Raw genomic sequence first — 25,422 nt, 5'->3', positions numbered from 1 at the left:
AAGCCATGTTGACTATCCCTGAGTAGACTGTACTTCTCCAAATGCTCGTAGATCCTATCTTTAAGAATCCTTTCCAGTAGTTTGCAGAACACCGACGCAAGACTCAAAGTGTTAGATATTGTGGTCAACTAACACTTTGGGATTCACAGAGAAGGCACAGGACTGCAGGTGCTGGAATCTGGAGCAAAAAGCAATCTAGGGGTGGAACTCAGTGAGTAGATCAGCATCTGCAGGGGGAAAGGAGTGGTCATCAACCAAAGCTCAATTCCCACTGCTGCCTGTAAGGAGATTGTGCGTTCTGCCTCTGACCGCTTGGGTTTCCTCCAGGTAGTCCTCTTTCCTCCCACAGCCCAAAGACTGACCAGCTGGTAGGTTAATTGGTCTGTGTAAATTGTCCCATGATTAGGCTGGGGTTAAATCGGGGATTGTTGGGCTGTGCAGCTTGAAGGGCCAGAAGGGCCTATCTCACATTGTATCTCAATAAATAAAATATAAGCCTATGCCCATAGGTAAAAGGGACTTCTGCTAAGGAAGTTTTTCACCATCTACCCTATCCACTATATGTCTTCCATAGTTCCACATGCACTAATCCGTTCCTCCTTCAGCCTCCTCTACTCCAGTGAAAACAAACCTGGCCTATGCAGTCTCTCTGAATAGCCAAGTATTTAATTCCTGGCAACATACTAGTGAATCTGCTCTGCACCTTCTCCAGGGCAATGTTAGTGTGGCAACCATACCATGTTTTATGTAGCTGTATCCTCCTCATTGAATTTACTCCTGTACCTTGGTTACACTTTACAAATTGTCCTGCTCTCCAATGCTTTATTCATACTACTCTTACTTTTCTCTCCTGGTTTAATTGCTTTTAAAGTTTTAGTTTACCACTTAATCACAAAATGTGTGATTATTTCTACTCCTTTTCCTTCCATTTGTTTTGAACCATCACTTACAACCAATTTTCTCTCCATATTTATCCTTAAAATTCTCCCAAAGAATCACTGGAGCAGGGTGGTAAATTTGCATATATCATCACACAAATATCATCTAATCACATACAGATGCCTTTCTCTCTGCATCAGCTAACATTCTCTATAGTGGAGTTTGTCTGGCTTCCTTCCACTCCAGAGGTTACTGCAGCAGTACTGGTGGTTAACCCATTCTGGTATCCATCGTTTGTAGCTTACTGTGTGAGTGTCAGCGGGTGTATGACCTTTCAGATCCAACGTATTCAATCCTAGTGTTGTCCTTGCTCAGAGGTCAAACAGGCATGGTTCCCACTTGGAGAAGATGGTAGCTCTGGAGTGGATTCCTTCCTTTATTTTCTATTTCTTGCACTAGACGAGTTGCTGTGAAGTTGTCAGCAGGAAGAGGAACTGTTTCTATATCCCAGTACCAGACTGAGTGAACTATTTCTTTTAAAGGCATGAACAGAGGTACATGGGGTTGGTTAATGTGAATTGAGAAATTGTTGATGTGGGGGTGGGGGGGAGCATTCAGTGATGATGATGATGATGGTGATGATGATGGATGCTGATGACGTGGGTAGCCAAGCCTGTGGTTTCCTCCTGTGATGTCACAATCCCCTGCTAACCTCCTCAGTCTGCCTGGAGCTGAGGCTGTTTTCCCACTATCTTTCTGTATTCAGTGCTATTGGGAAAGAACACCAGTCTCTGGGTCACAACGAAATGAGTACAAGAACCCCAAACATACACCTGAGCAGATCGTTTTGGCTGATGTTCCAGAACAGTACCTGCTGAAGTGTCTCAGCCCAAAACGTCGACTGTATTCTTTACCAGAAATGCTGCCTGGCCTTTCAAGTTCCTTCAGCATTTTCTGTGTGTTGCTTGGATTTCTAGCATCTACAGGTTTTCTCTTATTTGTGAGGGAATACGGTGCTGGCTTTTTTCAATTTTTCTTATTACGTATTGTACTGTTCAAAAGTTTTGGGCATATATATGTATGTACATATACACGCACACGCACACACACACACACACACACACCTGTTTGATAAGTTCGTGGCCTCAGGTAGAAGGAGTTGATTTTAGAAAACCTAGCACATTTATTTTTCAACATAGTCCCCTCCTACATTTACACACTTAGTCCAGGGGTCGTGGAGCATACGGATCTTGGTCCTCCAGAAAGTGTCCACAGATGGCTGATTGATAAGTTTGTAGCCTAATGTAGAAGGAGATGAGTTATTAACTTCAAACTTTCTGCATAATCACTCAAAGAGTTGACCTGCATGTGCATGTAATGAGAGCTGTATAACTCATCTCCTTCTACCTTAGGCCATGGACTTATCATCACCCTGCTGTGGACACTTTCTGGAGGTCCAGGATCCGTATGCTCCATGACCGCTGGACTAAGTGTGTAAATATAGGAGGGGACTATGTTGAAAAATAAATGTTCTAGGTTTTCTAAAATTGACTCCTTCTACCTTAGGCCATGAACTTATTAATCACCCCTTGTAGCTAGGGTGCCTAAGACATGTACACAGCACTGTAGTAATTGTATGTATTGGACTGTACTGATGCCACAAGAAAAAAGTCATGACATACATGAGTGATGATAAACCTGATTCTGATACGGGTCTCCATTGTGGACTGAGAGTGGGAAGGGGGCAGGGAGAGGGGAATCATGGTTGGCACAGAGAAAGGGAGAAAGGAACAAGCAGGAAGCACCAGAAAGACATTCTGTAATGATCAATCAACCAATTGTTTGTAATCGAATGACTTTGCTTGGTGTCTCAGGGCCGGGTATGCCTGCTCCTGTGGTTATCCCCCTATCACTTCCCTGCCACCTGTCCCACACTCCTTCTGCAGAGCTCCACCCTCACCATTCTTAACTTCCTTTGCTTCAGCCAGGCTTACGCAGTATATTCATACTGGCTTACAAAGCAATCCCATTTCTCTAATGATATTTCTCCAAAATTTCTTCTCTCCTCAGTCCCATCAGTGGCCCTCAGGTTCTGCCATTCATCTACACACTAGGGCCAATTACTTTGGGGAATTTGGGGAATGGGAAGCAACATGAAGCAGCCAAATGGTCAAAGAGGGAACATGCAATTCCACAATCTGCCTTCTTAGCCAGAGTGGATATGAATATCAGATTTCCCCCACTTCTGTCATCAGCCTGACCCTCGGTGTGTGTTAAAGTGACAGTGCCGACATTTATAGCTGTGCAAGTGCATTTTATTCGTGCCCTGGCCAACATTTATCATTCCACCTTGCCACTTAACTCTTTGTTGCCAGAGCAATCTTGCTGTGCACAAAATGAAGGTCATTTTGCCAGCACTACCAGCACAAATATAATTCAGAAGTACCCAAATGGCTCTGAAATACTTTGTGATGTGTTGAGTTTTTGAGCAGAATTACGTCAATGCTTTTGATTTACTTTTCAATAATAGCTCCCAATTCAATCTTGACAGATTTATCTGTTACCTCTCACTCCGAACTCCTCGATCAGCCTTGCCTCTTTTTCCTAATATTAGGACAGCTGGGCCTGTCTGGTATTTGCATCATATCCCGTATTTAGCCAATTCGAAGGTAGTAAAGGACAATGATGGCAGGTGGTAATGGGAAAAAGAATGGGGATGGCTGAAGGGAAGATGGTGACTTCATTTCACTCTGCTTGATTGACCTTCATCATTTGACATTCAAATGATCAACTTGTGGCTTCCATTTGTCTCCAGGACTTAACTAAAGCTGACATTTTCAGTACATAAATAGTGTGTGAACACATGTTGCACTGGGTGTGCTTAGCTGCAATTAATCCAGAGCTCATTACCTGAAGGTGTAAAAGTTAAAACATGGCCATGTGCAGGGCTGACTAACAATTAAAATGGACACCTGCAGTGAGTGCCGGGAACTTGATTAATCAGTCTAGTGCCTTTTTCCAGAGATTTGGGCTGTTTACTCAGTATAGATTCTATGATCCATGTCTTTTAAATGCATGACATGTTGTTATTTTCCTTTGCTATTTAAAGGAAAGTGTGGACTTGGGGGAAATCATGTTTTCTCTCTGCTACTTGCCTACTGCTGGGCGCCTGACGTTAACAGTCATCAAATGCAGGAATCTCAAAGCCATGGACATCACTGGATATTCCGGTGAGTGCATTTATTTCTTCTAATTCTGCATCCATCAACACTCAGCCTGAAAAAAAAACCTTATAAGACAGACTCATTCAGACAAAATAAATCAACAGGGATAAAACCAGAAAACTATGAAAACATACAAGTATGTTGAGGAGAAAGAAAACTGTTAATGCCCCCTGAATGAAGAACAAAAGATACATTTCTATGGCTTCAGGCTTCAGGACTGGTTATAAACGTAAAACTACCATGATTTCTCTTTTCACTTTTCAAACACTGAGTGATCTATTGAAACCTCTGCTGTCTTGAAGAAGGGTCTTGGCCCAAAACATTGACTATTCATTCATTTCCATAGATGCTACCTGACCTGCTGAGATGATCCAGCATTTTGAGTGGGTTGCATTGGATTTCCAGCATCTGCAGAATCTCTCGTGTTAATGATTTTCTACTATTCTCATTGTTTTAATCCATATATTCACCATTTACTTCCCTGTTTCTTCTATCAATCGGCTGTTAACTGACTGGCTTTTAACATAAACATTTTTTTACAATATATTTAAAGTACAAATTAAATTTATTTTCAAAGCACATATGATTCACAATACACAACCCTGAGATTCATTTTCTTGCGAGCACACTCAATAAATCCATAATAAAATAATAACCATAACAGAATCGATGGAAGACCCCACTGACCAATGTGCAAAAGACAACAAAGTTTTTAAATACAATAATAATAATTATAATAATAATAATAATAATAATAATTATTATTATTATTGTTACTATTATTATTATTATTATTATTATTAATCAATAAATATCAAGAACATGGAGATGAAATGTCCTTGAAAGTGATTTTGTAGGTTGTGGGAACAGTTCATGATGAGGCAAGTGAAGTTGAGTGAAGTTATCCCCTTTGGTTCAAGAGCCTGATGGTTGAGGGGTTATAACTGTTCCAGAACCAGGTGGTGCAAGTCCTGAAGCTCCTGTATCTACTTGCTAATTGCAGCAGTGGGAAGAGAGCATGTCCTGAGTGCCCGGATAATGGATGCTGCTTTCCCACAACAATGTTTTGTGTAGATGTTCTCAATGTGGGGAGGGCTTTACCTGTGGTAGATTGGGCCATATCTCCTACTTTTTGTAGGATTTTCCATTCAAAGGCATTAGTGTTTCCATACCAGGCTGTGTGGCAGCCAGTCAATATACTCTCCACCACACAGTTATAGAAGTTTGTCAAAGTTTTAGATGTCATGCCAAATCTTTGGAAACTCCTAAGGAAGTAGAGGCACTGCCGTGGTTTCTTCACAACTGAACCTCCGTGCTGGGTCCAGACATGTCCTACAAAGTAACAACAGCGAGGAATTTAAAGTTACTTTATTAACTTTATTATTACTGAAGGAGCATTTTAAATAATATATCACCAGACAATGGGATCAGTACAATGTTATGATTCAGCAACAATGAATGTATAATTGAGACAGGTTTTTTATAAACAAATAAAACATTTATTTATAATAAGTTTATAAAACTGCTAAAAAAAAACCTAAAAGTAAACAAACGACTAACCTAACGGGAAGTTGGCTGCTATACGGCAGATTGAACAGTTCATAAAGCGATAATGCGAAAACAGTTTTTAAAGCGATAATGCAAAAACAGTTCTTAAAGCGATAATGTAAAAACAGTTCTTAAAGTGATAATGCAAAAACAGTTCTTAGAAGTAGTAATGCAAAAGTCCAAACGATTTACACAGTCATTTAGGAGAGACTTTCCTTGAAGTAATAAATTCTCTTTCGTGACACTACTGCTGATCCCAGCCAAAGTATGCCTTCCCCGAAGGATTTACGATTGAAGGAAATGAAACGGCTTAAAGGCACTGACCTTTCCTTGGTGAAACCCTGCATCCAACTCCTTCTGCTTTCAGAAGGCAGGAGCTATCTCGGATTGCAGGTTACTAATCCCTTCTGAAAGAGGATCAAATAAGGTCGAACCTGTTTCACCGCCGACTACAATTTTCCTCAATTCTTCGGTTTCCCAAACTTTGATAATTCTTCATTCTCCAACTGGACTTTAACTGGCAATGATTTTCAGAACTGCAGGCACAACAATTCTTACAGTAGAAATTAAAACTCCACTTTTAAAACGAAATTGCGTCATAAGATCAAACACGCAGCAGAACGGAGTCACTGACAAATTCAACCACGAACTGAACCAGCGTCACAGGGAGTGGTTCTCCTTTAATACCCTGTTGATAGAAACTATCACATGACCTCTCACTGGCGGGAAAATTACATCACTCCACCATCACAAGACCATTACATTATGCCCAGCAGAGCCTCGATTACATCCTGGTCATGTGACAGTCACAAGATACCCACGGGTACATAACAGAAAATAGTGGAGTACTCAGGTAATTGTTGGACTTATTTTTCCTGGTTGTAGAGATTGAAACAACTCCTTAGTGTCAACACAGCCTTGGACCACCTGGACAATGTAGCTACTATGTCGGGATGCTGTTTGTTGACTATAGCTTAGCATTTAACAACATCATTCCTACAGTCCTGATCGAAAAGCCATCGAACCTGGGTCATGTGTACCTGCCTCTGCAACTGGATCCTCAGCTTCCTAACCAGAAGACCAAAACCTGTGCAGATGGAAATAACATCTCCACCTCACTGACAATTAACACTGGTGCTCCACAGAGATGTGATAGATAGATAGGCACAGGCCCTCAGTAATCGTGGGGAAACTCCATCCGGTCCAGCCGCCTTGCTGGTACAGATCTTCCTTAGTTGACCTTCCACCTGTGCAGCCGTAAACCTGGGCGTGGGCCAGGTCTCCTGTGAGCTTAGCCCACTGCTCTACTCTCTCAACACCCACAACTGTCTGGCTAGGCACAGCTCACACAGCGTCTATAATTTTGCTGATGATACAACAATTGTTGGCAGAATTTCAGATAGTGACACAAGGGCATACAGGAGTGAGATGTACCAATTAGTGGAGTGGTGTCTCAGCAACAACATTGCACTCAGATGAAGAGCTGATAACAGACTTCAGGAAGGGTAAGATGAAGGAACACATACCAATCTGCAAAAAGGGATCAGAAGTGGAGAGAGTGAGCAGTTTTAAGTTCCTGGGTGTCAATATCTCTGAGGACCTAACCAGGGGGGAAGCATATCAACGCAGCTATAAAGAAGGCAAGACAGCGACTATATTTCATTAGGAGTTTGAGGAGATTTGGTTTGTCAACTAAAACACTTGAAAAGTTCTATACATGTACCGTGGAGTGTATTCTGACTGGCTGCAATACTGTCTGGTATGGAGGGGCTACTGCACAAGAATGAAGTAAGTTTCAAAAATCTTGTAAAATTAGTCAGCTCAATCATGGATACCAACTTCCATAGTATCCAAGATGTGTTCAAGGAGTGGTGCTTCAGGAAGGCAGCGTCCATCATTAAGGATCCCCACCACCCAGGACATACCCTCTTCTCACTGTTACCATCGGGAAGCAGATATAGAAGCCTAAACGCACATACTCAATTATCCAGGAACAGCTTCTTCACTTCTGCCATCTGATTTCTAAATGGACATTGAACCCATGAACATGACCTTACTACTTTTTATTTCTGTTACTTTGCACTACTTACTTTAACTTAACAAATTCCATGACATGTGCCTGTGATATTAAATGATGCTGATTCTGATTATACTACTCAAGTGATGAGTTCCACCCATACTTTACAAAGGATGCTATACTGATGGGATGGGAATTCATATTCGCATTTCTTCCACAGCACAGTGAAAATGAATACACACAAAATGCTGGAGAAACACGGCAGGCCAGGCAGCATATAGGGAATTGACCAAACTGTCGACATTTTGAGCTGAGGCCCTTCATCAGGACTGGAAAAAATAGACTAGAATGCAGAGTAAGAAGGTTGCAGGAGGAGAGCAAGAGGTACAAGATGGTAAGTGATGGGTGAAACCAGGAGAGGGAAGAGCTGGAATGTCGATTGGTGAAAGAGATAAAGGGCTAGAGAAGGGGGAATCTGAAAGGACTGGACAGAAGGCCATGGAAGAAAGGGAAGGGAGGATCAGGAAGGAGAGTGGAGAGAGGAGCACCAGATGGAGGTGATGGGTGGGTAAGGAGATAAGTGATACAGGGAAACAGGAATGGGGACAATGAAGGAGAGGGGTAGGGGCAAATACCGGAAGTTTGAGAAATCGATGTTCATGCCATCAGGTTGGAGGCTACCCAGATGGAATATCAATTGTTGCACCTTCTTACACTGACTCCTCATCTTTTTTCTCATGTCCTGGTGAAGAGTCTCGGCCTGAAACATCGACTGTACTCTTTTCCATAGATGCTGCCTGGCCTGCTGAGTTCCTCCAGCATTTTGTGTGTGCGTCCCTTTAGGATTCTTCATCGCAATCCCTGTGGAAAGTGGCAAGTGGGGGGAGGGGGGGAAGGGAAAGACACGCTCACTGGTGGGATCCTATCATCATTTCCCATTTCTCATTTCTCAAACTTCCGGTATTTGCCCCTACCCCTCTCCTTCATTGTCCCCATTCCTGTTTCCCTCTCTCACCTTATCTCCTTACCTGCCCATCACCTCCACCTGTTGTTCCTCCCTCTTCTCTCCTCCCCCTTCCCTTTCTTCCATGGCCTTCTGCCCTCTCCTTTCAGACTCCCCCTTCCCTGACCCTTTGTCTCTTTCACCAATCGACCTCCCAGCTCTTTATTGGGAAGTTCTCCCTCTCCTGGTTTCATCTATCATCTACTTCCCCCTTGTACCTTTCTCTCCTCCCCCCACCTTCTTACTCAGACTTCAGCTCTTTTTTTTCCAGATCTGATGAAGGGTCTTGGCCCAAAATATCAACTGTTTACTTTTTTCCACAGATGCTGCCTGGCCTACTAAGTTCCTGCAGCATTTTGTGGGTATCACTTTGATTTCCAGCATCTGCAGATTTTCTCTTGTTTGACAGTGAACAGGAAGTCATGTGGTGCAGCTTCATTCCTGCAATTTTCACTTAACAATTGGTAGGAATTGATTCTCCACTAATTTTATTGGTGTCACTTTGTCTTGCCTCTTACTTTATATACCCAAGACTGGGGTTTTAATTTCAGATAAAATATGAGTTAAAATTACTCAGGTTCAAGTTTTATCATTTGGGGATATAAAGGCAAAGTGTTCCCTTTATGTAGAATCATCAAACTCATTACCTTCTACAATACTCCTAATGTATGGACGTACAGTATATCAGCTGCAAAGTCCTCTCACTTGTAAGGGAGATGAAGGTAGAGTTTTCACTCCCAATTTATTTGGTGCAGAACATTCTGGAAAGCGTCTGCGCAGGGATTTGTCAGTTATGGAAATGCAGACCCCGCAGGGTGAGTCATTAATTAACGTCAGTCCCAGAATATCATGCCTTCTGTTCTGTTCCTCCAACACACTGCAATCTGAATCTTTTGGACAATCCTCTCCCAAACTGAAGTATTCCAGTCTCTCTCAGTTGTTTGCAGCACCCTTGAAGAGAACTGGATGCTTAAAGATGAAGGTTTAAATATCTCATTATGCAGGCTTGAACAGAGGAAGAAGTTGAGCTGTTAGTGAAGCTATGAAACCACCAGTGGATAACTGGGTTTTCTGTCCTCAGATCTCAATCACCACCTCCCTGTCCCACAAGCCCTTCTCCCACCAAAATTACGAAACTTTAAACGTTTTTATGGCATTTTTATCATTCAAGATGCCATTCTATAGAATTATATATTTTATATGGGTGCAAACTATAATCTATATTCTCATAATTAATGAACCAAGTTCTTTTATAATTCTGAGAGAGAAAAGGACTTCACAATAAGAGAGAATAAGGGGCCTGGCCACAACACACACACACACACACACACACACACACACACACACACACACACACACACACACACACACACACACACACACACACACACACACACACACACACACACACACACACACACACACACACACACACACACACATCATCATAAGCCTGAATGGTAACAAGTTTCATCATGAAAACGGGGAAAAATGGGTCCACCTACAGTATAATGTGCTGGTGTTAGGCATATGTCAGTGGCAGTCAAAAGTTTGCTAGAATAATTCAAGTTAGAGCTTTTACTCTTTGGAATGACAGAAGTTGAGAGTTGAGTTGACTGATGTGTAAAAAAAAGATTATGAAAGATGTAGGCAGAGCGGAGAGCCAACACCTTTATCCCAGGGCAGCAAAGAACAATACCAGAAGACGCCTATTTAAGGTGAGAGTGGGACGTATCAGAGACAGGTTTTATACACAGAGAGTAGTGAGTACCTGGAACACATTGCCAGGGGTTGGCAGTAGAGATTGACACAATCATCCTCATCGTTATGCACTGTCTCATATGACATGGCGACCATAATCTTTGACCAAAACTGCTTTTGGCTAAATGTTCTACAGTAGTGGTTTGCCACTGCAACCTTCTAGGGAGTGTCTTTACAAGACGGGTGACCCCAGCCATTATCAATACTCTTCAGGGATTGTCCGTCTGGCGTCAGTGGTGACATAACCAGGGCTTGTGATTTGCACCGGCTGCTCATAGGCCATCCACCACCAGTTCCCGCGGCTTTACATAACCCTGATCAGGGGTTATCAGCAGGTGCTACACCTTGCCTGAGTGACCTGCAGGCTAGCAGAGGGAAGGAGAATCTTACACTTTATTTGGTAGAGATGTATCTCCACCTATCCACCCATCTGATACAATAAGCGCATTTAAAAGACTCTTAGATAGACACATGGATAAAAGAAAAATAGAGACTTATAAGCTGTGTAGGTGAGAGGAGCTTGATTGATTGTGGAGTAGATTTACTGACACACTTTGTGGGCTGAATGGTCCAAGCTGTTGTCTTGTTGTACATTCTTCTTCAGTGCATGCATGAGCAGATACTCATGGCTAAAAGACCAGGCACATTCTAAAATGGTAGTTGGTATTATATAAATGCAAATACAATTTATCTATTTCCTTCATTTCTTATGAAAGGAGGCCATTTTGTTTCTTTCTTTTCAAATCCTTTTATTGAATTATAATCAGTTAAATGAACATAACAATAATAACAATATCAAGAGAACAGGATTACAATAACAGCTATAACACATACAAACATCAGTTCCAAATATCATATCCAGACACGTCCACCCGATCTCTTGATAATTGAAGCAGGAAAAAGTTCAAACGATTTGTTCAGAAGAAGAAAAAAACAAAAAAAAAAACAAAAATCCCCCAAACTAAACAGAAAACAAAACAAAAAAAGGAGGCCATTTTGATCCACTGGCTATGTTGTTGAAAGCAGGAGCAGAGTATATCTAAATCTAAATTAATTTATATTGCATTGATGAGACACGTAACAGATATAAGGAAGTGTGGTTAAAAGTTCTGTAAAGACAACTCACAAATGTTAAAACCATATTAAAATGAGAAAGGGTGCCAGAAATGGGCTAAATTTCTTCCTCTCCAGCTGCGCCTCAACAAGACCTAGTAGTATAGAGAGCAGATAACAGTAAAGAAGTTACCCACAATTCCACATACATTGCCAGCCTTGTCTGGTGTAATTTCTAATGTTGTTACAAAACATTAAATTAAGTTGCAGTTTTATCTGGGGAAATTAACAACACGGAGTGAAAGGGCACTTATGAGTAATGACTATTTAGTGAGTGGGTTAGAGCTAATGAACAGAGAATTGTTTCTACTGGCATTAAACATTGTTTGTAAAGAGCTATTAGCCCCTAAATATACTGCTGCATGATGAGAGTTGGAATTATATTTTAGTCACATCAGTTAGACAATTGTTTACAAGAAAATGAGATGCAACTTCCATGAAGCTGTCAGGGATGCCAAGAGACAACACCAGTTCAAAATCAAGTCCCAGACCAGCCATCAGATGCAACAGGCTACAACACAAAGTCAGGCAGTATCCCCAACAATGGCACACTCCTTCCTGATGAACTTAATGCTTTCTAGACATGTTTTGAACAGAAGGAGATCAGAATGTCACCGCCCACTCCGACAGCCTCCAATGCAAATGAACCCACAATCACCGTTGCAGACATAAGATGAGTCTTTCGGAAAGTGAACCCATGGTAATCATCTGGACTGGATTGTGTTCCTAGCCGTGCACTTAAATCAAGTGCAGATCAGTGCTGGGGATATTTGCAAACAGTTTTAACCTCTGCCTACTTTAATCTGAGGTTCACTGCTGCTTTAAGAAGACTACTATCATCCTAGTGTCTAGGCAAAACATGATAACATGCCAGCATGACTTCTGCCTGTTGGTTCTGACATCCACCTTCATGAAGTTCTTTGAGAGGGTAGTCATGCCACACATTAACTCCAGCCTCCCAGGCAACCTCAGTCAACTGCATTTCACTGACCAGCAAAACAGATCTACAGCAGATGCTGTCTCCCTGATCTTAAACCATTTCTGATTGAATGTACGTTAAACTATTACTTTTTTTCCTCTAGTTTCACTTTTAATACTATAATGCAAGCAAATTCATATCCAGACTCGTAGTCCTGGGAGTCCATGCCTCACGTTGCAATCAGATCCTTGACTTCCTGACCAACAGAGTACAATGAGTAGTGACAGTCAGCAACACTTCTGCCACAATTATCCTCAGTACCCAAGCCCCACAAGAGTGCATCCTCAGCCCCCTACTCTACTCCTTGTACACTCACAGTTGCAATGACAGAGTCTGCTCCCATTCCATCTACAAGTTTGCAGATGATACCATCACAGTGGGTCATATCTCAAATAACGATGAGTTAGTGTCCACAAGACCAAAGAGCTGTTCACTGATATCAGCAAGGGGGCAGTGCGCATGATCCTGTTTGCATCAACAGTGTCGAGGTTGAGAGCTTCAAGTTCCTAGGAGTAAACATCATCGGTAGCTGTCCTGGTCCAATCACATTGAAGCCTTAGCCAAGAAAAGGCACCAGCACCACGACTTCATCACCAAGCAAAAAGAATTTGGCATGTTCTCTCTGATGCTCACCGATTGTTATTGATGCACCCGAGAAGGCATCTTATCTCGATGCATTTTGTCTTGGTGTGACAACTGCTCTGTCTGTGACTGCAACAGCCACAGGGAGTTGTGGACACAGCTCCCAGCACGTCACGGAAAAGCAGCCTCCTCTCGCTGGACCCTCTCTATACTTCTCTCTGCCTTGGTAAAGCAGACAGCATAATCAGAGACCGTACCCACCCCGGCTATTCTTTCTTCATCCCCTCCCATCGCACAGAAGATACAAAACCCTGAAAGAACGTGTGGCCAGGCTCAGGAACAGCTTCAAAGTGGCTGTGAAAAGACTATTGAATGGTTCCCCAGTACAATCAGATGGATTCTTGATTGCGCAGTCTAGCTCGTTATGACCTTTCATTTTATTGTTTGCCTGCAGTGCACTTTCTGTGTAACTATAACACTTCATTCTATAGTTTGACCTTGTACTAACTCAGTGCACTGATGTGATGAAATGATCTGTATAAACAATATACAAGTTTTACACTGTTCCTTGGTATGTGTGACAATAATAAACCAATTTATCATTTTTCAGATTTCCTTCAGTGTTTGAATATATCAATACACGTGACAATAATTTATTTATTATTTAGCAATAAAAATAGTTTGCTTTTTATTCTTGAGCCTCAGATACAAAGCCTGTTCAAATTGATCTTGGCCTCTTCTCTCGACCCTACACGTTCGAAATCCTTTGGTGTAGAACCGGGCACAGTCTCCAGGATAGCAAGGCCAGTCACATATTTATAAAATTACAGCTGGGAATGGCACACTGGTGCAGGAGGGAGTACTGCTGCCCCATTCTCCAGTGGCATGGGATCAATTATGCTCTCTGCTTGATGCTGCTTGTTTCACTCGGTACTTCGGTTTCCTCCTACCTGCCACGGACGTGCTGGCTGGTCGGGGAATGAGTCCAAAAGAAGAGAAGATGCCAAGGGCAGGTCAGCCGCAATCAGGCTTGAGGGGCCTACTTCTGCTCCTAATTTCTTATGTTCTTACGTTTGCACATTTTGTTGTCTTTTGTACACTGGTTGAAAGCCCAAGTTGGTGCGGTCTTTCATTGATTCTACTATGGTTATTTTCTATTATGAATTTATTGAGTATTCCCACAAGAAAATTAATCTCCATGTTGTATATGGTGAGATATCTGTACTTTGCCAATAAATTTACTTTGAACTTTAATTGATTGCTGTAATTTACCCCAGTGTGTTTGGCTGGAGAAGAATTATGGGAGAGTTAATGACAGGGTAGGGGAATAGGATTAATGGGATTGCTCTGAGCGGCAGTATAGATTCACTGGGCAAATAGACTCCTTCCTCTATGTTGGAAGGAAATATGTGTTCTATATGAGGAGCTCCCATAATGATATACAACCCTTGAATTAGCCTCTTCCCCAAAACAACCAGGCTTATCATTTGCCTATTTGCAGACTGCCTATGAATAGCTTCAGGCAGGCCTTGTTGTCCAAATGATATGCAGCTGTGTTCTCATCAAGAAAAACCAGCATTCATCTAATTCACCTTCCATCATTTTGGTAGCTGAAAGTACAGCAACAATAGAGCTGTGGACCAATGGGGGCACTACTTTTCTGGCAAGTTGATGAGGTCCATAAGATAGTATTGATATGGAGTGTTGGACTTCATTAAGCAGGGGCCAGGTCCAAGAGCTGCACTGTTAATGCTCTATAGCACAGTAATGCTACAGCTCTCAAAATCCTGGTTAGACCACACTTGGAATATTGTGTTCACTTCTGGTCACCTCATTATAAAAAGGATGTGGAAGCTTTAGAGAGGGAGCAGAGAAGATTTACCAGGATGCTGCCTGGATGACAGAGAATAGGTTGAGTAAGCTATAGCTTTTCTCTTTGGAACGAAGGTGGATGAGAGGTGACTTAGTAGAGGGGTACAAGATGATAAGAGATATCCACCAAGTGGATAGCCAGAGACATTTTTTTCCCAGGGCAGAAATGGCTAAAACAGGGAGGCATAATTTTAAGGTGATTTGCGAAAAATATAGGAGGAATGTCATAGGTGAGATTTTTTTTTACGCACAGAGTGATCTGTGTGTTTCCACTGCTGAGGTGATGGTTGAGACAGACATAGGGACATTTAAGAGACTCTTCAACAGGCATGTGGATGATAGAAAAATGGATGTCAGAGGGAAAGGTTAGACTAACCTTAGAGTAGGTTATAATGTCAGCATTATACTGTGGGCTAAAGAGCCTGTACAGTTCTGTACTGTTCAGTGTTCTAAACAACTTGTTCCTTTGAAAGCAATGTCCCTTTTTCAGATGGCTAAATCCCTCTACATCCGTACAGCATGATCTGGCTGGGTGGCAGTGAAGCAAAACTTTTTCTCTCTATCTTGGTCCCCATGACAATAATGTTCATCATAACCAGCATGAACTTCAGCAAGGCCTTTGACAAAGTCCCGCACGGGGAAGCTGGCAAAGATGGTTCAGCCACCTAGCATTCAGGATGAAGTAGTAAAATTGGATTCAGCAGTGGCTTTGTGGGAAAAGGCAGCGTGTGGCAGTAGATGGTTGCCTTTCTGACTGCTATGCCGCAGGGATTGGTCCTGCGTCCATTGTTGGTTGTCATTTTATTAATAATTTGGATGATAATATGGTAACTGGACGAGCACATTTACCAACGACACCAAAATTGGGGGCATTATGGATTGTCAGGAAGTCTATCAAAGCTTGCAGCAGGATGTGTACCAGCTGGGAAAATGAGCTGATGGAATTTAATGCAGAAAACTATGAGGTGTTGCACATGGGAAGGACATACAGGTCATGTAGTCATGTAGTGACTTGGGAACAGCATGGTTTGATTAGTGGTTAGTACAACACTTTACCGTACAGGTGACCTAGATTCAACTCCTGCCACTGCCTGTAAAGAGTTTGTACATTCTCCCTGTGACCACAGGGTTTCCTCCTGGTGCTCCTGTTTCTTCCCACAGTCCAAACACACACCGGTTGATAGGTTAATTGGCCATTGCAAACTGTTGTGTGGTTAGTTTGGGGTTAAATTGGGGGTTGCTGGGAAGTGTGGATCAAAGGCTAGAAGCACCTATTCTGTGCTGTATCTCAATAAATAAATAAGGTGCTGTCACAGGTAGTTAAGGCCATAAAGAGTTTTGGCACATTGGCCTTCAAAAATCAAGATTAGAGAACTAAGTACAAGAGATTCATATTCAGATTCAGGTTTAATTACTTTACTTTACTTTATTGTCACCAAACAATTGATACTAGAGTGTACAATCATCACAGTGATATTTGTTTCTGCACTTCGCGCTCCCTGAAGTACAAATCGAAGTAAATATAATAGAAATTTAAATTATAAATGATAATTAGAAAATAGAAAAGGGAAAGTATGGTAGTGCAAGTCAGGTCCAGATATTTGGAAGGTACGGCCCAGATCTGGGTCAGGATCTGTTCTGCAGTTTTATCACAGTTGGAAAGAAGCTGTTCCCAAATCTGGACGTATGAATCTTCATGCTCCTGAACCTTCTCCCGGAGGGAAGTGGGACAAAAAGTGTGTTGGCTGGGTGGGTCTTGTCCTTGTTTATCCTGGCAGCACTGCTCCGACAGCGTGTGGTGTAAAGTGAGTCCAAGGATGGAAGATTGGTTTGTGTGATGTGCTGGGCTAGGTTCACGATCTTCTGCAGCTTCTTCCGGTCTTGGACAGGACAACTTCCATACCAGGTTGTGATGCACCCTAGAAGAATGCTTTCTACGGTGCATCTATAAAAATTAGTGAGGGTTTTAGGGGACAGGCCAAATTTCTTCAGCTTTCTCAGGAAGTAAAGGCGCTGGTGAGCCTTCTTGGCAGTGGACTCTGCTTGATTAGACCAAGTTAGGTCATTTGTTATATTCACCCTGAGAAACTTAAAGCTTTTGACCTGTTCCACCTGCGCACCACAGATGTAGATGGGGTCGTGCGGTCTGCTACTCCTTCTGAAGTCAACAACTAATTCCTTCATCTTGCTGACATTGAGGGATAGGTTATGGTGTTCGCACCATGCCACCAGGTTCTTAATTTCCTCTCTGTACTCCAACTCATCATTACCTAAGATACGGCCTACAATTATCACATATACATCAAAACATACAGTGAAATGTGTTGTCTACATTAACTACCAGCACACCCAAAGATGTGCAAATATTACCACACATTCTAGCACTAACATAACAATGTCTCCAGTGATTAACGCAAAGACAAAACACAGAATAACAGACAGTTGTTGTGAGAATCAGCTCATAACATGGAACACAATAGACCTTCGGGGAATAAACCATGGACAAAAATTTCAGTGATGGAGAAACAGAAGTAGGAACAAGGGCAGGGAATGTCCCTTAGTTATGCATTTCCATGGCATTCTATATATCCACATCGATCCTTCTGGGTGCCTTTTGTTGATTCAATTAATTTGAAGCAACTTTAAGCAATGGAATATGAAAAACCTTTACTACTTTACTAAACTGGAGAACAATAACAACAATGACAGAGCTAAGCAACAGCAAAACCAGCCTCTTTTCTACCAACCCACCCATCCACCCCCTCGCACTCAGGCAGGCCTCCAGTTGGAGTTGGGATGTTAAAGTTGTATAAGACTTTGGTGGGGCCAATTTGGCTGTATTGTGTGTAGTTCTGGTCACCTACAATAGCAATAAGATTGAAAGAGCACAGAGAAAATTTGCAAGGATGTTGTCAGGTCTTGAGGACCTGAATTATAGGGAATGGTTGAATAGGTTAGGACTTTTTTTTAACACAGAGGGGTAAGTTTTTACACAGAGAGTGGCGAGTGCGTGTAATGGGCTGCCAGCAATAGTGGTGGAGCTTAGAAAAATAGAGGGCTATGGGTAACCTTAGGTAATTTCTAAGTAAGTACATGTTTGGCACAGCATTGTGGGCCAAAGGGCCTGTGTTGTGCTGTATTTAATAGGAACCTGAGGTGGGACCCCTTCATTCAGAGGTTGGTGAGAGTATGGAATGACCTGCCAGCTGAAGCCGTGAGTGCAAGTACGATTGCAACATTTAAGAGAGGTTTGGATGAGATCATGGATGGAAGGGGTATGGGCGGGCTGCAGTCCAAGTGTGGGTTGATGGGACTAGGCATAACTGTTCTGCAAAAGGCCTACTTCTGTGTTGTAATCCTCTTCATCTCTGGGACTTACCGTCAAACCTCCTTCCTCTGATCTATCTATCCTGATGGGTTTCAATTGTGTAATTTTTCTAAATATACATTGCCAGTGGAAAATTTCACAGCCAGACCTATATAGCAGATACTTATTCACTACAAGTCACTGCATAAGACTCCTTGTCAAAATTACTGAAATTGCAAAGCAGTATCAATCTGCATTCCCTGGAAACAACAACAGAGGGGAGCAATGGGAAAATATATTATCTTTCTTCTACAAGCAGACTCGGAATTGAACATTCTTCAGTTTAGTAAAGTAGTAAAGATTTTTCATATTCCATTGCTTAAAGTTGCTTCAAATTAATTGAGTCAACAAAAGGCACCCAGAAGGAACAATGTGGATATATAGAATGCCATGGAAATGCATAACTAAGGGACATTCCCTGCCCTTGTTCCGACCTCTGTTTCTCCATCACTGAAATTTTTGCCCATAGTTTATTCCCCGGAGGTCTATTGTGTTCCATGTTATGAGCTGATTCTCACAAACTTCATTACTGAGGACTATATGTACCAAATTACTTTCCTTTCTCAGTACTGCAAAGTTCCCAATGCACAGCTTTGCCTACTGCTGGGTATAGAGTTCAGCACATTCTTTTTCATTTCTGCTGAGTAATTAGATTGATCAGAAACCTAAGAAACAATGAACTATGTCTGATTTTTCTCTGAACATGGAAAATGCAATTTGCTGTCTTACCAACACTTTGGATAAAATGCCTCTGTTGAAAGAACAAGAGTGGTAATGTTAATATTGAAAATAAATTATCTATGGGAAGAATCCACAGTTTTGTTTGGATTCTTTACAACCCTGCTTCCTCCATCCATAATGTAAGCTCATTGTATCAAGCCTTTACTTTCTTTTCTAGATCCATATGTTAAGGTTTCTTTGCTATGTGAAGGACGGCGACTAAAAAAGAAGAAAACAACCATAAAGAAAAACACATTAAATCCTACTTACAACGAGGCAATTATCTTCGACATTCCTCCTGAGAACATGGATCAGGTCAGCCTTCTCATCTCAGTCATGGACTATGATCGGTAAGTAATGGAACTCGCTATCTGCATGAGATCAAAGTTCAAAGTAAATTTATTATCAAAGTACATATCTGTCACTATATATAACCCTGAGATTCATCTTCTTGTGGACTCGCTCAATAAATGTATAGAGTAATAACCATAACAGAATCAATGAAAGACCACACCAACTTATACATTCAACCAATGTGCAAAAGACAACAAACTATGCAAATACAAAAGAAAGAAATAATAATAATAAAAAACAAATAAGCAATAAATATCGAGGACATAAAATGAAGAGTTCTTGAGAATGAGTCCATTGGTTGTGGGAATATTTCAGTCAGCACATAGAAAATGCTGGAGGAACTCTGTAGGTTAGGCTGCATATATGGAAAACAGTAAACAGTCGACTTTTGGGCAAAGACCCTTCATCAGGATTGCAAAAAAATAGAAGGTTGGGGAAGGGGAGGAAGGAGTACAAGGTGGTAGATGATAGGTGAAACCGGGAAAGGGGAAGGGATGAAGAAGTAGAGAGCTGAGAAGTTGATTGGTGAAAGAGATAAAGGGATGGAGAAGGGGGATTATGATAGGAGAGGATAGAAGACCATGGAAGAAAGGGAAGGGGGAGGAGCATCAGAGGGAGGTGATGGGCAGGTAAAGAGATAAAGTGAGAGAGGGAAATGGGAATGGGGATTGGTGAAGGAGAAGGGGGCAATTACCAAAAGTTTGAGAATTTGATGTTCATTCTGTCAGGTTGGAGGCTACCCAAATGGAATATAAGGTGTTCCTCCTTCAACCTGAGTGTGGCCTCATCACAACATGAACTAACTGTCAGTAGGTGCAAGGTAAAACATCCTCCCAGTCTACATCGGTCTCACTGATATACAGGAAGCCACATCAGGAGCACCGGATACAGTAGATGACCCCAACAGATTCACAGGTGAAGTGTTGCCTCATCTGGAAGGACTGTTTGGGGCTCTGAATGGTGGTGAGGGAGGAAGTGTAAGGGCAGGTGTAGCACTTGTTCCGCTTGCAAGGATAAGTGCCAGGAGGGAGATCAGTGGGGAGGGATGACTGGACAAGGGAGTTAGTTAGGGAATGATCCCCTCAGAAAGCAGAAAGTGGGGGCGGGGAAGGGAAAGATGTGCTTGGTGGTGGGATCCCTTTGGAGATGGTGGAAGTTATGGAGAATTACATGCTGGACGTGGAGGCTAGCTGGGTGGAAAGTGAGGACAAGAGCAACCCTATTCCTGGTAGGGTGGCAGGAGGATGAAGTGAGGGCAGGTGTGCACAAAATGGAAGAGATACAGTTGAGAGCAGCATTGATAATGAAGGAAGGGAACCTGAAGTTGGAGGCAAAGTTGATAAAGTCAACAAGCTCAGCACAGGTGCAAGAAAATGTTAGGGAGTGATACTAATGTATGCCTGGAACTGTTCCGTGTAGCCAACTAAAAGGCAGGCATAGCTGGGACCCATGTGAGTGCCGATGGCTACACCTTTGGTTTGAAGGAAGTGGAAGGAGCCATAGGAGAAATTATTGAGAGTGAGGACCAGCTCTGTCAGGTGGAGGAGAGTGGTGGTGGAAGGAAACAGGTTGAGTCTGTTGTCTAAAAAGCAGCAGAGAGCTTTAAGCCCTCCTGTTGGGGGATAGAGGTGTATAGAGTCTGGACATTCATGGTGAAAATGAGTCGATCGGTGCTAGAGAACTTGAAGTCATTGAAAAGATCTAGAGAGTGTGAAGTGTCATGGATGTAGTTAGAAAGGGACTGAACCGGTGGGGGTGTTAAAACAGGGTCGAGGTATGCATGTATGATCAGAAGGGCAGAAACAAGCGGAAACAATGGATCTACCTGGACAGGCAGGTTTGTGGATCTTGGGTAAGAGGTAGAAATGGGAGGCGCCAGGTAAGGAAACTATGCAGTTGGTGGCAGTGAATGGGAGATCCCCAAATGATGTGGGTGACAATGACCTGGTTCTCCTTAATGGGGTCCTGTTTGAGGGTTAAGTAAGAGGAGGTGTCTGAGAGTTAATACAGTACCCTCCTTAATCTGCAGGGGTGATGGTGAGGTTAGCATTAGTGCAGAGATAGGTAGATACTTTATTGATCCCAAAGCAAATTACAATGCAACAGTAGCACATAGTAGCATTACAAATGCACAGTTACACAGTGCGTTTGGAAGGGGTGAGGATAGAATTGGAGAGAGGAGTGGTAAAATCAAGACACTAGATGTCTCATCAGCAGTTGGCGATGAAAAGGTCCAGAGCAGACAGAACCAGGGTGGGATGTCCAAGAAGAGGAGGAGGGTTGAAGGTGGGAGGAGGAGTTATCGGTGCAGAGAAGAGAGTCCTTGTCAAAGAAGTAGGCTCAGAGAAGAAGGCGGCAGAAGAAGAGCTCAGCGTCGTGGCAGGTGCAGAATTCATTGAGGTGGGGGACAGCGTGACAAAGATAAGGCTCTTGCTGAGGACTGAATGTTCGGCCTCATAGAGGGGAAGGTGTGAGGGGATGGTGAAGACCCAGCATGGTTGATAGCTGCAATCAGAGAGGTGAAGGGGGTTGACAGTCAGAAGAGAGGGGTGGAATCGGGTGTTCAGGGAAAGTGGGGGAGAAGGGTGGGTTGAGGTGTTCAGGGAAAGTGGGGGAGAAGGGTGAGTTGGGGTGTTCAGGGAAAGTGGGGGAGAAGGGTGGGTTGGGTGTTCAGGGAAAGTGGGAGAGAAGGGTGGGTTGGGGTGTTCAGGGGAAATGGGGTAGAAAGGTGGGTTGGGTGTTCAGGGAAAGTGGGTGAGAAGGGTGGGTTGGGTGTTCAGGGAAAGTGGGGGAGAAGGGTGGGTTGGGTGTTCAGGGAAAGTGGGGTAGAAGGGTGGGTTGGGGTGTTCAGGGGAAATGGGGTAGAAGGGTGGGTTGGGTGTTCAGGGAAAGTGGGTGAGAAGGGTGGGTTGGGTGTTCAGGGAAAGTGGGGGAGAAGGGTGGGTTGGGTGTTCAGGGAAAGTGGGGTAGAAGGGTGGGTTGGGTGTTCAGGGAAAGTGGGGGAGAAGGGTGGGTTGGGGTGTTCAGGGAAAGTGGGGGAGAAGGGTGGGTTGGGGTGTTCAGGGAAAGTGGGGTAGAAGGGTGGGTTGGGTGTTCAGGGAAAGTGGGGGAGAAGGGTGAGTTGGGTGTTTAGGGAAAATGGGGGAGAAGGGTGGGTTGGGTGTTCAGGGAAAGTGGGGTAGAGGAGTGGGTTGGGTGTTCAGGGAAAGTGGGGGAGAAGGGAGGGTTGGGTGTCCAGGGAAAGTGGGGTAGAGGAGTGGGTTGGGTGTTCAGGGAAAGTGGGGAGAAGGGTGGGTTGGGTGTTCAGGGAAAGTGGGGGAGAGGGGTGGGTTGGGTGTTCAGGGAAAGTGGGAGAGAAGGGTGGTTTGGGGTGTTCAGGGAAAGTGGGGGAGAAGGGTGGATTGGGTGTTCAGGGGAAATGGGGAGAAGGGTGAGTTGGGGTGTTCAGGGGAAATGGGGTAGAAGGGTGGGTTGGGTGTTCAGGGAAAGTGGGGAGAAGTGTGAGTTGGGTGTTTAGGGAAAATGGGGGAGAAGGGTGGGTTGGGTGTTCAGGGAAAGTGGGGTAGAGGAGTGGGTTGGGTGTTCAGGGAAAGTGGGGAGAAGGGTGGATTGGGTGTTCAGGGAATGGGGGAGAAGGGTGGGTTGGGTGTTCAGGGAAAGCGGGGTAGAGGAGTGGGTTGGGTGTTCAGGGAAAGTGGGGAGAAGGGTGGATTGGGTGTTCAGGGAAAGTGGGTGAGAAGGGTGGGTTGGGTGTTCAGGGAAAGTGGGGGAGAAGGGTGGGTTGGGTGTTCAGGGAAAGTGGGGTAGAAGGGTGGGTTGGGTGTTCAGGGAAAGTGGGGGAGAAGGGTGGGTTGGGGTGTTCATGGAAAGTGGGGGAGAAGGGTGGGTTGGGGTGTTCAGGGAAAGTGGGGTAGAAGGGTGGGTTGGGTGTTCAGGGAAAGTGGGGGAGAAGGGTGAGTTGGGTGTTTAGGGAAAATGGGGGAGAAGGGTGGGTTGGGTGTTCAGGGAAAGTGGGGTAGAGGAGTGGGTTGGGTGTTCAGGGAAAGTGGGGGAGAAGGGTGGGTTGGGTGTCCAGGGAAAGTGGGGTAGAGGAGTGGGTTGAGTGTTCAGGGAAAGTGGGGAGAAGGGTGGGTTGGGTGTTCAGGGAAAGTGGGGGAGAGGGGTGGGTTGGGTGTTCAGGGAAAGTGGGAGAGAAGGGTGGTTTGGGGTGTTCAGGGAAAGTGGGGGAGAAGGGTGGATTGGGTGTTCAGGGGAAATGGGGAGAAGGGTGAGTTGGGGTGTTCAGGGGAAATGGGGTAGAAGGGTGGGTTGGGTGTTCAGGGAAAGTGGGGAGAAGGGTGAGTTGGGTGTTTAGGGAAAATGGGGGAGAAGGGTGGGTTGGGTGTTCAGGGAAAGTGGGGTAGAGGAGTGGGTTGGGTGTTCAGGGAAAGTGGGGAGAAGGGTGGATTGGGTGTTCAGGGAATGGGGGAGAAGGGTGGGTTGGGTGTTCAGGGAAAGTGGGGTAGAGGAGTGGGTTGGGTGTTCAGGGAAAGTGGGGAGAAGGGTGGATTGGGTGTTCAGGGAAAGTGGGGGAGAAGGGTGGGTTGGGTGTTCAGGGAAGGTGGGGAGAAGGGTGGGTTGGGTGTTCAGGGAAAGTGGGGGAGAAGGGTGGGTCGGGTGTTCAGGGAAAGTGGGGTAGAAGGGTGGATTGGGTGTTCAGGGAAAGTGGGGGAGAAGGGTGGGTTGGGTGTTCAGGGAAAGTAGGGGAGAAGGGTGGGTTGGGGTGTTCAGGGAAAGTGGGGGAGAAGGGTGGGTCAGGTGTTCAGGGAAAGTGGGGTAGAAGAGTGGATTGGGTGTTCAGGGAAATTGTGGGAGAAGGGTGGGTTGGGTGTTCAGGGAAAGTGTGGGAGAAGGGTGGGTTGGGTGTTCAGGGAAAGTGGGGTAGAAGGGTGGGTTGGGTGTTCAGGGAAAGTGGGGGAGAAGGGTGGGTTGGGGTGTTCAGGGAAAGTGGGGCAGAAGGGTGGGTTGCGGTGTTCAGGGAAATGGGGGAGAATGGTGGTTTGGGGTGTTCAGGGAACATGGGGTAGAAGGGTGGGTTGGGGTGTTCAGGGAAATGGGGAGAAGGATGAGTTGGGGTGTTCAGGGGAAATGGGGGAGAAGGGTGTGTTGGGTGTTCAGGGAAAGTGGGGGAGAGGGGTGGGATGGGTGTTCAGGGAAAGTGGGGTAGAAGGGTGGGTTGGGGTGTTCAGGAGAAATGGGGAGAAGGGCGGATTGGGTGTTCAGGGAAAGTGGGGGAGAAGGGTGGGTTGGGGTGTTCAGGGAAAGTGGGTGAGAAGGGTGGGTTGGGTGTTCAGGGAAAGTGGGGGAGAAGGGTGGGTTGGGTGTTCAGGGAAAGTGGGGGAGAAGGGTGAGTTGGGGTGTTCAGGGAAAGTGCGGGAGAAGGGTGGGCTGGGTGTTCAGGGAAAGTGGGGGAGAAGTGTGGGTCGGGTGTTCAGGGAAAGTGGGGGTGGGTTGAGGTGTTCAGGGAAAGTGGGGGAGAAGGGTGGGTTGGGTGTTCAGGGAAAGTGGGGTAGAAAGGTGGGTTGGGTGTACAGGGAAAGTGGGGGAGAAGGGTGGGTTGGGGTGTTCAGGGAAAGTGGGGGAGAAGTGTGGGTCGGGTGTTCAGGGAAAGTGGGGTAGAAGGGTGGGTTGGGGTGTTCAGGGAAATGGGGGAGAATGGTGGATTGGGGTGTTCAGGGAAAGTGGGGGAGAAGGGTGGGTTGGGGTGTTCAGGGAAAGTGGTGGAGAAGGGTGGGCTGGGTGTTCAGGGAAAGTGGGGTAGAAGGGTGGATTGGGTGTTCAGGGAAAGTGTGGGAGAAGGGTGGGTTGGGTGTTCAGGGAAAGTGGGGTAGAATGGTGGGTTGGGGTGTTCAGGGAAAGTGGGGTAGAAGGGTGGGTTGGGTGTTCAGGGAAAGTAGGGGAGAAGGGTGGGTTGGGGTGTTCAGGGAAAGTGGGGGAGAATGTTGGGTCAGGTGTTCAGGGAAA

The 25,422-nt window shown here is 44.5% G+C and overlaps 1 protein-coding gene across 2 annotated transcripts in view; it reads left to right on the top strand.

Moving 5' to 3' along the window:
• LOC140732005 (synaptotagmin-6-like) overlaps positions 1 to 25,422 on the top strand; it is a 476,663-nt gene that overhangs the window by 409,423 nt on the left and 41,818 nt on the right. For both annotated transcript variants that reach the window (XM_073054070.1, XM_073054069.1), the window contains exons 4-5: positions 3,989 to 4,109; positions 19,244 to 19,415. In XM_073054070.1, coding sequence (XP_072910171.1) covers positions 3,989 to 4,109; positions 19,244 to 19,415 — 293 coding nt within the window. The remainder of the gene's footprint in view (positions 1 to 3,988; positions 4,110 to 19,243; positions 19,416 to 25,422) is intronic.

This window comes from Hemitrygon akajei, chromosome 8 (assembly GCF_048418815.1).
Source record: "Hemitrygon akajei chromosome 8, sHemAka1.3, whole genome shotgun sequence".
NCBI lineage: Eukaryota > Metazoa > Chordata > Chondrichthyes > Myliobatiformes > Dasyatidae > Hemitrygon > Hemitrygon akajei.
Note: the sequence above shows the minus strand (reverse complement) of the source record. Positions and strands in the feature narration are given on the sequence as shown.